The 13,298-nt window shown below is 37.8% G+C and overlaps 1 protein-coding gene across 2 annotated transcripts in view; it reads right to left on the reverse strand.

Annotated features, from left to right (window-relative positions):
• The window catches only part of MYSM1 (Myb like, SWIRM and MPN domains 1), a 42,971-nt gene extending 30,787 nt beyond the window's left edge, over nt 1-12,184 (reverse strand). For both annotated transcript variants that reach the window (XR_505260.1, XM_008071972.1), the window contains exons 1-6: nt 12,086-12,184; nt 7,200-7,278; nt 5,419-5,489; nt 3,529-3,606; nt 3,414-3,437; nt 2,206-2,284 (exon numbers count right to left, since the gene is read on the reverse strand). Coding sequence is in view for 1 of the 2 variants with exons in the window: in XM_008071972.1 (XP_008070163.1) it covers nt 2,206-2,284; nt 3,414-3,437; nt 3,529-3,606; nt 5,419-5,489; nt 7,200-7,278; nt 12,086-12,150 (396 nt within the window). In the remaining variant the exon portion in view is untranslated. The remainder of the gene's footprint in view (nt 1-2,205; nt 2,285-3,413; nt 3,438-3,528; nt 3,607-5,418; nt 5,490-7,199; nt 7,279-12,085) is intronic.
• Nucleotides 12,185-13,298: the final 1,114 nt, after the last annotated feature.

Here is a 13,298-nt window from a genome sequence, read left to right on the forward strand (position 1 = left end):
TTGCAGAGATGAGGTCTCGCCTGGCCCAGGCAGGTCTCGAACCTGCGGGCTCAGGCAATCCACTCACCTCAGCCTCCCAAAGGCGCGGGATTACAGGCCGAGCCACCGAGCCCGGCTTAAGATTGCTCTTAACACCTAGCTGAGATCAACTTACTGAGGAACTACTTATCTTTATGTGGGAAAAAGGTAAATAGATAACTGTGGGATGAAGGTATATAGATAACTTGGTAGGTAGCATGGACCATTTCTGGAGACAGGAGAGATCTGGGGAAGGTGTGAGTAATTGAGCAGTAAGGGATATGGGCACTAAAAAAAAAAAAATTGGGGAGGGGACACTAACAAGAGGAACAAAGATGACGGGCACAGTGGCACGCGCCTGTAGTCCCAGCTACTCAGGAGGCTGAGGCAGGAGGATCACTTGAGGCCAGGGGTTCAAAGCCTGGGCGGCATAACGAGATCCTGTTTCTAAAAATAAATAAATAAATAAAGAGGAGCAAAGAAAACATTCACCAATTTCACAACAGAACAAAGGGACAGTCCTATGCCCAGGAAAATGAAGAAAAAACATTCCTTTATCATTCAGTACCAAACAATTCCCTTCTCCCAAGACTAAGAGAATTCAGCCTGTAAGCAAACTTTATCAGTGGGTTAAAAAGGTTGGGAATACAACCAATAATTCCATGTTTTTTGTGTGGGAAAACACACTCTAAATTTAAAATCTCTCTTAATGTAGACAGACAGATGTCTATGTATCTTCCATATAAATAAGTACACAAATGCTTCTATATGAACAAAGTGTCTTTGCAAAGAAACACAAAGAAGAGATGACACTGGTTACCTTAGACAAACAGAAGTGAAGGCTAAGATGAAAGTAAGAGAAAGACTTAGCACCTCCCTATAACTTTAGGAACTTTTTGAATTCCAAGCCATAGAAATGTAGTCCCCACAATTATCACCAATGTCAACAATAACAATCTAAAAAATGAGTCTTATGTTGGGAATCAATTTACATATGTATGGATATATATATATATATCTGGCCTTGGGTAAGGGGCAAAACACCAGTTGTCAGTTATCTTAAATAAATGGCTGATTGATTAGATTATATAAATGACAAACATGTAATAGACTGAAATACCAATATAAAAAATATTCCCAGTATAGGAAAAACTGTAAAGAGATTAAAAACCTCAAGATAGTTAACATATTTTATATAAGAACATTAGAGTAAATGGATGTCATGATGCTAACTAACTAGAATACAAACATACATCTTCTTTCTTTTTTTTTTTTTTTTTTGAGTTGGAGTCTCACTCTGTCACCCAGACTGGAGTGCAGTGGCCGCTCCCGGCCACCGCAGCCTCGACCTGCTGGGCTCTGGCGATCCTTCCGCCTCAGCCTTCCAAGTAGCTGGAACTACAGGCGTGCGCTACCACGCCCGGCTAATTTTTATTTCTTATCTGTAGAAATATTAACAATAATATTTCAATTAGCATTCATAAATCTTACATAAATACTATACAAATATTCTATGCAATATATAAACATACAGAATTTCAAAATTAATTAGAATACTTAATAACATACACGTTTAAAAAAAAAGATATAACCTAGTCATGATAATTTTTAAAAAATCCTAACTACTTTATTAAAGATTTCTTCATATTAAGGTGTATTTTCAGAATTAAAACTGGCATACATATTTTTCCTGTCATGCAGTTTATGGGCATTTAAATAGATCTCAGTGCAAAAGAAATAGTTCTGGTTTTCATTCACATGCACTGAACTATTTAGACTGTATATATAATGCCAAATATCTGAACAAAAATTCAGCTGATCACCTAGACAGTTTCAAATACACAAGTTTCTGTTTTGTTTTGCCAAAAAGCACCAGACTACTAAATAATTTTGCCTTTTAATCCAGGTAGATGGTGTCATGTGTACAGATATGGTTCAATTTCTTGAATCTTGTTAATACCAAGAAAACTATAGATCTGTATTTATTTTAGTACCTTAGATATAAGTTAAAAGGAATTTTCTTATATACTATATATAAACATCATTACTCTAGTTACAAAAAAACTAAAGGTGCTATAACTAACTAAAAAGAAGATTATAGCCTCTAAAAATTAATTTAACCTTATAACTCAATCAATATTTGCCTTGAGAATCATTTTACTATAAATTAAAAATTGCTTTATTTACCAGCCCTTGTTCAAACAGTTCTTTTTCTTCTATCGTCCACTTTACTGAGTAACTGGCTGGTTTTGTGGGAGAGTGTGCCCTGAGGGGGGAAAAAGAAATTGCAAAAAAATTTCTGAAATGGAATATTCCATATTTATGCAGCTAAAGGTTATAGACAGCCATGGGCTAAATTCCATACTTTGAGACTAAGAATTTAAAAAAACCAAAAAACAAAAAAAGAAGACGGCTGCAGCCTCTACCTGGGGGGAGAGATTTACCCTGTCACATGTCTCTAGCTCAGGATGACAGGAGTCCCCAAAGACATAAGCTTTGGGTCTGAGTGAAGGTAACACTAGAAGACATCAAAGGAAGTCAATGTGATAATGAACAAACAGGCTCCCTTAGACTGGATACAAAGTAGCAGGCATTGATATATTCCTAAATCCTGAAAAGCATGTAAGAGTTTAAATTGGTTCCAGAAATATTATCTCTTTGATTCTTTTATGCAAACCCATGTAAATACTGAGCCAGAAAAAAAGTTTAAAAAAAGACGACATTACATTTATTACTTTTAAAATTCATTATCTCAAGAAATGAAAAACAAAATATAGTGATAAAGCTTACTAATTTAATTTAAGCAAGTGATCAATCCTTCTGTTAACTTCATTTTGCTGTTTATTGAGCAAAATATAAAAGCTAAAGCCTGCTCAGTGCTCAAGTGCTTAGACAACTGCAAATATGTAAATCCACCCTTTAAGGGATCAAAAACTTTCAAGTTATAAATGTTGAATAACATCAACATTTTTCAACTACAGGGAATGGACATTTTTTAAATAGCTCATTTCTCTAGATAGTTTTTGAAAGCCACAAATCAAATAAAAATTTTGTTGAAACAAAAATTGACAGAGCAATAGAAATCAAATAAATCTGAACAGATTCTTAAAATTTCCCCATAAATTCCAAAAACCTTATTTTCCACAATCTGATGAAATTGTCTATGTAGGGCCATACAAGAAATTCTAGCAAATAAATAACATCATAAAATTATACCTGTGGCATTCCCACATCTGTACAAAAAAACTTCTTTTTTTATTTACTTTATGTTTTGGTATAAACCCAGTTCAAGAGGGCTTTTCCACAAGCCAACTATAATTAAAAACAACAACAAAAACTCCTGTAATTTTTAACTGATCAAAAAGGGTTTTAAAATATAAAACATAAGTACATACATGATTTTTGCTGTCTTCTGTAGACTGCACCACATGAAAAAAAAAGAATAAGGAAGTGTGTCAAGTTTCTCAAAGTACAGTCCAGACTTTTAAAAATATTACACATTGATTTTACCTCTTTAAGTGCTTTTTATCATCTTCCTTTTGATCAAGCCAGAATTTTTCTGGTAGTGATTTTTTAGATAAATAATACCTGTGTAATTATTAAGGAAACTTTTTAAAACAATGTTAAGGTCATATAATTTTTATGTGACTTAAATAAACGTTACATAATCAAGTTAAACCAATTTCTCTCAAAGCACTTTCCAGGTCTGTAACAAGCACATTAAAACTGTGTACACTTTACAGGGTTGTTACATAGATTAATTACATGTAAAATCAAATAACACAGAGCCTACACAAATATGAGCTACATAAATGCTAATTTCCCTTATCTTCCCTATTAGAAGTGACTAAGAGAAAACATAGTCCCAATATTTAAATCTTTTTTCCAAGACATATGGAGAATGTAATGGATGAAACTGGTTGGCTGTCCAAGGCAATTTGGTAATATGTCTGTATTTTGTTTTTTCTTTCTGAAGAGACAGGGTCTCACTATGTTGCTCAGGCTGGTCTTGAAATCCTGGGTTCACACAATCCTCTCACCTAAAGTGTTGGGATTATAGGCATGAGCCACCACGCCTGGCCATATTTTATTACCTTAGAGACAGGGTCTCGCTTTGTTACCCAGGCTAGAGTGCAGTGGAATGATCATAGCACATTACAGCCTCGAATTCCTGGGCTCAAGTGACCCTCATACCTCAGCCTCCCAACTAGTTGCAACTATTTGCGTGAGTTACCACACTTGGCTAATTTTTAAATTTTTTTGTAGATGGGACCTCGTTCTGTGGCCCAGGATGCTTTCAAGCTTCTATCCTCAAGTAGTTCTCCTGCTTCATCCTCTCAAAAGCATTGGGATTACAAGCATGAACCACCATTCCCAGCCTGTTTCCATATTTCTAAAGGTAACAGAAGAGTTCAGAGATCTTATCTACCCTAATAAAAGTAGCAAATATTCACATTAAATCTACCAGGGAGCCTCCCTCTTAAGTCCTTAAAACTTTATATACTGTTAGATTACTCTGAAATATTATTCATTTAACAAATACTTACCGACGGTATACTATGTATGTCAGGTACTATGCTAGGTACTAGGTGCTGAGGATAAAGATATAAGAAAACACTATTCCTATCCTCTGAATGCTTACATGTAACTTATTCTCACTATTTGCTTTCTTCCATATCTGGAAGTGAACCAGTGACTACTTAAGTGTTCATTTATCTAGAATTACGCAGTGGCCATTAACCACATGTGTGACTTTTGAGCATCTGAAACATGGTTTGCATGAACTGGGATGTACCATAAGTATAAAACACAATGGATTTCAAAGATGTAGTATGAAGCAAAGAACGTAAAATATCTCAATGTTTTTATAATGATTAAAAATCAAAATGAGAATATTTAAAATATACTGGGTTAAATAATATAGATTATTAAAATTAATTTCATCTGCTTTAGTTTTAAACAAGGCTACCTGAAAATTGTAAATTCAAGCAATAATCTAGATTTTAACTGCAACGTTTGGGAGAGTTAGAGAATAAGAAAGCCTAAATGGGGTTCATCTATGATAATTCTCTGTGTTTCACCTTATATAACATTGAAAATAGAAGCCTGGATTTAGGGCTCTAAATTACTTAATTATTCTATCATTTATAGTCAATATTCAAATATCATAAAAAGTTGGCTAACAACAAATACTCAAAAATATGGAGTTAGATCTCAGACTTAGTAAAACAACTGAGGAACGAAGTGCTGGACTCTAAATGCACAGGAAACATGATACTATAATAGTAATCTGGGGCTGAATAAAATCCAACTAGTAAACAGTGGCCTCTTGTGACTTTTGTATTTACAGATTTTTTTAACCCTGAAACCCTTACTTTCCTCATAATCATTAAAGGATACTCTTCTTCCAACAACATTTTCTCAATAACAGCTCTGTTCTCTTCACTGATGGTGTTATCCAGGGTCCAAGGCTATTAAAAAGGAGTAAATATTTTTCTTTTTATTTATTGTTTTTTGACATTATTTTCTGTTTGTTAAATAACGATACATAAGATGATAATTACAAATAATAGCAGCTACCATTTATTGAGCACACAGACATATCTTTGATTCCCATGGTAATACTGAGACAAGCATTAATACTTCACAGATGCATTCACAGCACTACTAGCTATTTAAATGGACGAGCAGAGACCTTACACCCACATCTGCTGGATTCCAAGGTTCATCTCTCTACCCATGATGGAAGTGAAAATGGCCAGCATGTATGAGGAACTATTTATTAGGCATCAGACACTTTGCTTATTTCCAAAACTCACTGTAATTCTCTTTTTTCCTTCAGCCACAATCTCTATGAATGATCACACTCATTTTCAACTGACAGAGTTAAAAATCTTCAACTCATTCTCTTCTCCGAGCTCTAGACTGTTATATCCAACTGCCTACTCAAGACTTCTACTTGGATATCTGATTGGCTTCTTAAACTTAACATATCCAAAACAGAACTCACCATCACGTCTACCTGCTTCTCTCCCTGCCTCCTAACTTTATAAAAGGCACTACTAACTACTCAGTTATTCCATCTAGAAACTCAGGAATCATTGCAGAGTCTTCCCTCACTCCCCACATTCAAACTATAAACCAGTTCCACCTTCAAAATATAAGTCAAATCTACCTACTCTATCTCTTCTGCCACCAACTCAAGCCAAGACCCCATCATCAAATCTTGCTTCAAATCTGCAAATGTTTCCCAAATGGTCTCTTTGATTCCACTCTTCTCCAATCTAATCTCTACCATAGTACCAAAAAGGAATTTTATAGAAGCTAATTGACTAATCTGAATAAATATATATAACTTATATGAAATGTTGCATTTATAATAAAATTTAAACACTTTAACACAATCTAACACATAAGCCTATATGGTAGAGTTCTACCCTGCTTCTCCAACCTGGTCACATGCTGTCACTCCTCCCTTTCCCATCATATTCTGGATACTGGTCTTCAACCAGAACTTCTGCACTTGCTGTTGCTTCTGTTTAAATTTTTTTCTCTCAACTCTTCATGTGTCTACCCTTTTTCCCCCAACTTAAATCTCACTTCAGAGTTTCCCTCACCAACAACTTAAAGTAAGTAGGATCTCCACCCTAGTACTCTCAATCAGCATCTTGCTTATTTCCTTCGAAATCCATAACTAGTTTGTCTACTTGTTTACCACCTAACCCCCCTTTAGAATACAAACTCCTTGAGAGAAGGACCATGTCATTATTATAGTCGCACCCCTCAAATTTGGTCTAGTGACTGGCAAGCAGTAAGTACTCGATAAGTAACTGCTAAATGAAGAAAGAAACCCTGTAATAATTCCCATTTTTTTTAGGTGAAGAAATCTTTTTAGGTGTTACTTTTCCATTGTTCCCTATCTCGGTCAATGAAACAGGTTCACAAATCTGAGAAATGATAGAGTAAGGATCTGTATCCAAATCTAGCTGGCTCCAAACTTGTTTCTCAATAGGCCATTTTTCAAAGCCAAAAGAAAGAAGAGGTTTTTATTTTTAAAGTAAGAAAAAGGTTTCAACATAATACATCTGTGATTGTTGAGAACTAGCACTAAGTTTTTTTGAAAAGGCACTCTGGGAAATGAGTAACAGTTTAATGCACCTAACAGTTTCTTAAATACTTACAATAAGGCCATTTTCAGTTCTCCATGATGAATCAAGATAGTGATCTTGTTGTAAAACTGATGCTGTACTTTCATTGCTTCTGTAATAATTATGAAAATGAACATATAAGTGATATTATACCACTTAATGGGTGTTAACTCACATGGCACAATGTCTGGAAGGTTGCAGGTGCCAAGCAATATTTAGCTCCCTTTTCCCCTGAACAAACAGATTTAACATTGCAGAAAGGCCTGCTCTATCTCTTTGGCCTGCAAAATACATAATAGCCCTAAGCTACCATATCTTAATTGCTAAACATCAAGTCTGACTGTTCACTTCTTTGTTAAACAAAGTAAACAATTTCACGAGGAAAAAAATACTCAAAGCAGCAACCACAACATGCTCTGTGAACATGAACCAATATGCAGTTTCTGCTGATGAGTATCCATAGGTACAGAGGAATTCAACTTTGCAATTAAATCTTTTAGCTATATCTAAATCATAAAAACCACCACCCATAAAATGGAAAAAACAAAAACCAAAAACCGAAATACTAGATAGAAGAACCAAAACAGAAAATACTCAAAGGAAAGTATGATGAAGAGATTTTTTTTTAATGTGATGTTAATAACAACTCATATAATTAAAAAAATAAATTTGATAAATTTGGGGCTTTTCTATGTCTGTGGAGGATCAAATTTTGTTAATTCTCACTCTTTTCACAGAACTAGTAAGAACGCTTTAAAGTTACATCCCTTATCTCATTTTGAAAAAGCTGAATAATTTAACTTTTGTGGGATCCAATCCATGATATAAATTTAATATTCTGCTTTTGTATATCTTGAAGTTATAGTTTCCTATGTAAGTTGTTGACTTTTTCTAGACCTAATCTAGTGATAAGAATTTTGTACTTCTAAGATGGCAAAAACCTATCAACAAAGTTTACAAATTTGAATATTTAATTAATCCTAGACTGGTTACAATACAATTGTCTACAATGAACTAAAAGCAATAACTTCTAAGTTGCTAATGGCAAATAGGTTTAAATTTGAATGTCAACTCTGATCTGGAAGAAACTACCAGAACAGCTAAATAAAGGATTTTGAGACTTGTATCAGCACAAGGAAACTTTTGCTCAAATAACTAGGTCTGTCAAGAGTACAGGAGGTGGAACTGCTAACATGTCAAGTTCACTACAGAAATTTTTTCACACAGTATTCCTCAATAAGAAGAATCAGCAACAACCATACTCTAGAGCATGCATCTGGATATCTACCGACAACTGCAAAGGTACACAAATTAACATGCTTACACCTGAAATCACCTTTTGTTCTGAATGTGTTACTCTTTCATTGTTCCCTGTCTCAGTCAACAGCACCTCCTTCTCCCTAGGTGCACAAGCCAGAAATCTGAACCTGCCTTTTTTTCTTCAAAACCCACATTCTACCTGTTGCCAATTTTGCTGTTTTTCCCTTTTTCAAATACTGTCTTTCATTATATTTATACCACCTCTGAAGTTCTATAGTTTCTGACCTTATAATTTTTCTGGGAAAGTGTAAGAGACAAAGCTGACAAGCCATTCACCCACCCTCCTTCATCTTTCTCACTTATCTCCATTTGACATACCTATAGGTTTGTGTCTGACTCCTCCAACAAGAATGTTAGTTCAATGCGGGAAGGGACTTTGTTTTGATCATTGCTATATATCCAGGATTTTGGCAATCAATATTTGTTCAATAACTGAATGAGCAACGTGGGTGGGGAATGATCACACAGGTCTCTAGTAGTTAAGGACTGAAGATTTTATCATAAAACCCACTGAGAAGTTAAGTGAATAACACGAAAAAAAAAAAAAATACTCCAAAGCAACAACCACAACATGCTCTGTGACCATGATCAGTTTCTGCTGATGGGTATCCACGTGACTAGAATTCAGCTTTGCAATGAAATCTTTTAGCCATATCTAAATCATAAAAACCACCATCAATACCACACCACTCATAAAAAGAAAAAAAAATAAACTAAATGGAAGAACCAAAACAAAGATACTCAAAGAAGGATTTGAATGTAAAAAAAAAAAAAAAAAAGACTAACTTCAGGAAAGAATAAAAGGGTGCCAAGGAGACAAGGAACAGGTAAGAGAGAATGATTATAAAAATACTAGCAAGCGGGGGGGGGGGGGTCGCAAAAAAATACTAGAGAAAGGGTACTGCAGCTTATTCCTAGGGAGCAAGTAGTGTGAAGAGAAAGAAGAGAATATGTTTGAGAGGATATTTAGACAGAATCAACAGGACCTAAATAAATCATAAGAAAGAGGAGCAGAAGGAGGGAGGTAAGGAAAAGTGATGAAGTTTAGGTCTGTGCTTTGGGTGACTGGGTGGATACAGGTGCCATTTTTTGAACTAGGAAACAGTGGAGAGGCAGTGGTGGTGAAAGTTTATAAGCTGAAATTGAGGTGCTTGTGGGACATCCAAGTGCAGACAGGCTTTGAGAATTGGATAAATGGATCTGAAGTGCAGGAGAGAGATCTAGGTTGGTAACAGATTTGGGAAACATCAGCAAGCAGGTCAAAAACGGTCAAACATTGACAAAATTTCATATGGTTCAATCCAGCAAACAGAAATTGAAATCTTTAGAGGTGGTATCACCAAGGGACTGTACAGTCAGTGAACAAAAGTCCTATGATAAAACCCTCTGCAACACCATGATTTAAAGAACAAACAGAAGAAAAGAAGCTTAAGACGGAGTAGTAGAAGTAGAAAGGAAATGGAAAAGTTTCAATATCATGTTCCAACTTTAGTATCTAGCACTTAGCAAGTGCATAAAAGTGTGTTTTAAAATAATCCTCAAGGGTTTCACAGATGTCGTTTACCAGCTGTAACTATACATTTCATTTTTTTCTTTTTTTAAATTGATTTTATTTTTTTAAGTTGGGATCTTGCTCTGTCGCCCAGGCTGGAGAGCAGTGGCATGATCATGGCTCACCACAGCCTCAACCTCCTGGGCTCAGGTGATCCTTCCATCTCAGCTCCCAAGTAGCTGAAAATACAAGTGTGTGCCACCACCAGCTAATTTCTTGATTTTTTTTTTGTAGAGATGAGGTCTTGCTACATCGCCTAGGCTGGTCTTGCACTCTTGGGTTCAAGCAGTCCTCCTGCCTTGACCTCCCAAAATACTGGGATTACAGGTTTGAGCCCTCATGTACAGCATCTGTAACTACACATTTCAGAGGGTACTGCTTACACTAAATTCAATATGATTGGAGCCTTAACACCATGGGCCACCATTCACCAGAATATAATGTTAATGATGCTCCTTGGAGCTGTATAAAATGAGAACCATCAGGAATTAGTAATTTTTATAACCTGGCTTGTATGAGACTAAGATTACCACAAATGCCACAGCTAGACCTAGGCTCAAGTAAAACAGGAAGAGAAAAGAAAGAAAAAGAGAAAAGGGAGAAAAATTTAAAACAACCAGAATATTAAGATAAGCCTATGGAAGAAGTATAGAGCCAATGCCCTAAGGTGATCTTTAGTGTTGCCAGGGTCAAGTACATTTCTTTCTGGACTGCAGCTAAGTATCCCTACCCACCTATTTCATTGACTTGTGAAAAGTAAATTAAATCAAGCATGCAAAGCACTTAGTCAAAATTTAAACACCATATGGAAGTCAACAATTATTGCTAGTAAAGGCTCCCTCTCATCTGCATAGCTTTGGACTGCTTTGTCTAAAAATTTGAGAGAGAATGACTATACATGCTTAATTACGCATCACATTTTTATAGCGCCTTAGAGTTCCCGAGACACTTTCAAACACACTACCTTAGTGTCCTCATGGGCTGGGTTGGTACTCTTCTCCCCAGTCCACAGAGGCCCTAATATTAGGCTGAAAGACACGGAACTGCCACTTTACAGATCAGAAACGGTTTGATACGGGCAATTCCCTATGGTTCAACCTAACTGAGTTCTGAGAAAGTAATAAACGACAAAAGCCGGTTGAGTTTAGAACTCAGGTCTTCTGCTTCATGGCCAGTCTAGGCCTCCTTCCATTACTGAAAGGAGACCCACTTCTTACTCGGAAAGCAAGATGTCAAAGGAGGTTCCGTTTCAAACCACACCGGCCTATTTGGAAGGAATCGGTATTAAATAGCCAGCCCTCAATTGATCCTCACAATGCCGTCCCCGAGGGTAACCGGGTAGCAAGAAGCACATTGGCAGAGCCCTTTGCGTTTGCCAAAGCATATCCTGTCATGATTGCGCTGGATCCTCACAACCTTGCGAGGTACACACAACACGATTCTCAGTTTACACAGGAGCAGTCTGACGCTCAGACAAGTTAAGTGTCTTGCCCAAGGTCACACGCGAGTAGCTGAGAGAGACAGCAAATGCAGATGGAAAACCCAGAACGTCCAACTCTAAAATCCGGTCCCTTCCCTCTAGGTCAAGCGGCCGCTCAGGAAGCTGTTTACCATTACCCCTACGTGGGAGAAAGGATGAAACGACTCGCCCAAGGTCACACGGTTCGCGACGAGGGTCCCTGAGCTCCAGTCTCGTGCGGGGCCGCCCTTATCCTAGTTGTTGTCGGGGAGCTTCCAGGGACATTCTGAAGTGGAGGAAATTGAAGAGGGGATCTAATTGTTGGAGCAAGCGCAATGTAGTAGGCGAAATCGGTGCCCTGACGGCACCCCAGTACGAAGTGAGAGCGAAACCTGAGCACCTGAACCCCAGGTACCCGCCAGCTGGGCTCGGGACAAGCCGGCGGGCGGCGCCTCCCGGCCCACAGGGGACCCTAGCCCGGCAGTCCTCTGCCCCTTTGTCATCTGCCTGACCTGCCGCCTTTTCAGGGCCCTCTCCTCGCATCCGCGCCCCTCCCTGTCCCGGCGACACCCAGTCTCTACGCCTCACCCTGGTTGTTCCGCCGCTGCCACCACGTCCCCTTCGATATCCACATCAGCCTCCTCAGCCGCCATGATCGGCCCTGACCCCGTCTGTCCTCCCGAGAGATCCCGCGAGAGGTGGGGCGCCGGGGGCGTGGTCTAAAGCGTCACGGGGCGGAGTTAAAGCCTCGTCCAGCCCCGCCCGTGCCGAGAGGCGGAGCTTCCAGAGGAAAGGCGGCCCCAGAGGCCAGGGGCTTGGTGGTTTTAAATTTGTCAACTGCACCGGGCTTGGGGCCTCAAGCCTGACATCGCAGCATCTTGGGAGGCCTAGACGGGAGAATAACTTGAGACCAGGAGTTTGACACCGGCATGGGCAACAAAGGGAGACCCCGTTTCTAAAAAAAAAAAGGTTGACATGTTGAAACTTTGGGAAGTGTCCCAGGCCTGGACTTTTAAGAGCTTGTGTTCTTGGACAAATTCTTTGGACCGCACTGCTCTCATTTGTAAAATGGGGATAACAGCAATATCTTTCTGGATTGATGAAAAAGTCAAGTCAGACCTGCTTTGTGCTGATTATGCTTCTCTTTCCCCTGTTTTTTAAAGGGAAAGGGTCGTTTTACACTTATGTGGAGTTGTTCAGCATTTCATCTAAGTGCTGAACAACTTTTATTTTAAAATTCAACAAATACATAAGAATGTAACTTATGATTGTGTAATTTATTTTGCAGCACTCTTTATAATTTAAAAATAATGTTCATGACCATTAATCCTTTCAATAAACCCTGTGAGGTAGGCAAGCTGGTATCATCAGTTATACCTTAAAGATGAGGGAATTGAGGCTCGAATGCTGAAATGACTTCCCAAAGACACATAACTTCAAAGACAGAACCAGGAACAGAGTCTAGGCCTTGTTGACTCTTTACTGTACAAATCATATTGTTATAAACTGTGGAGGTTAAACACTATTTCTGTCAAAGAAGCTTTGTGTTCTCATGAAGTTAGCTATTGCCCTTAATGCATTCCTCTACCTTAACGTCTATCACCCACATTGTCTTATTTTCTTGGTTCACTTGTCTGCCCTCCCCACTGGACTGTGAATTCCTGAAAGACAAAGACTGTGTCTGCTAGTCCTGATATCACCAACATTCAATATGGTGTATGATACATAGTAGGTGCTCAATAAGTATTGAACAGATAAATGAATGACTCAATTAATAAAATGAGCTAACTTCCCATACTAT

This window comes from Carlito syrichta, unplaced genomic scaffold (genome assembly GCF_000164805.1).
Source record: "Carlito syrichta isolate Samal-C Ts95f unplaced genomic scaffold, Tarsius_syrichta-2.0.1 Scaffold314796, whole genome shotgun sequence".
Lineage (NCBI taxonomy): Eukaryota > Metazoa > Chordata > Mammalia > Primates > Tarsiidae > Carlito > Carlito syrichta.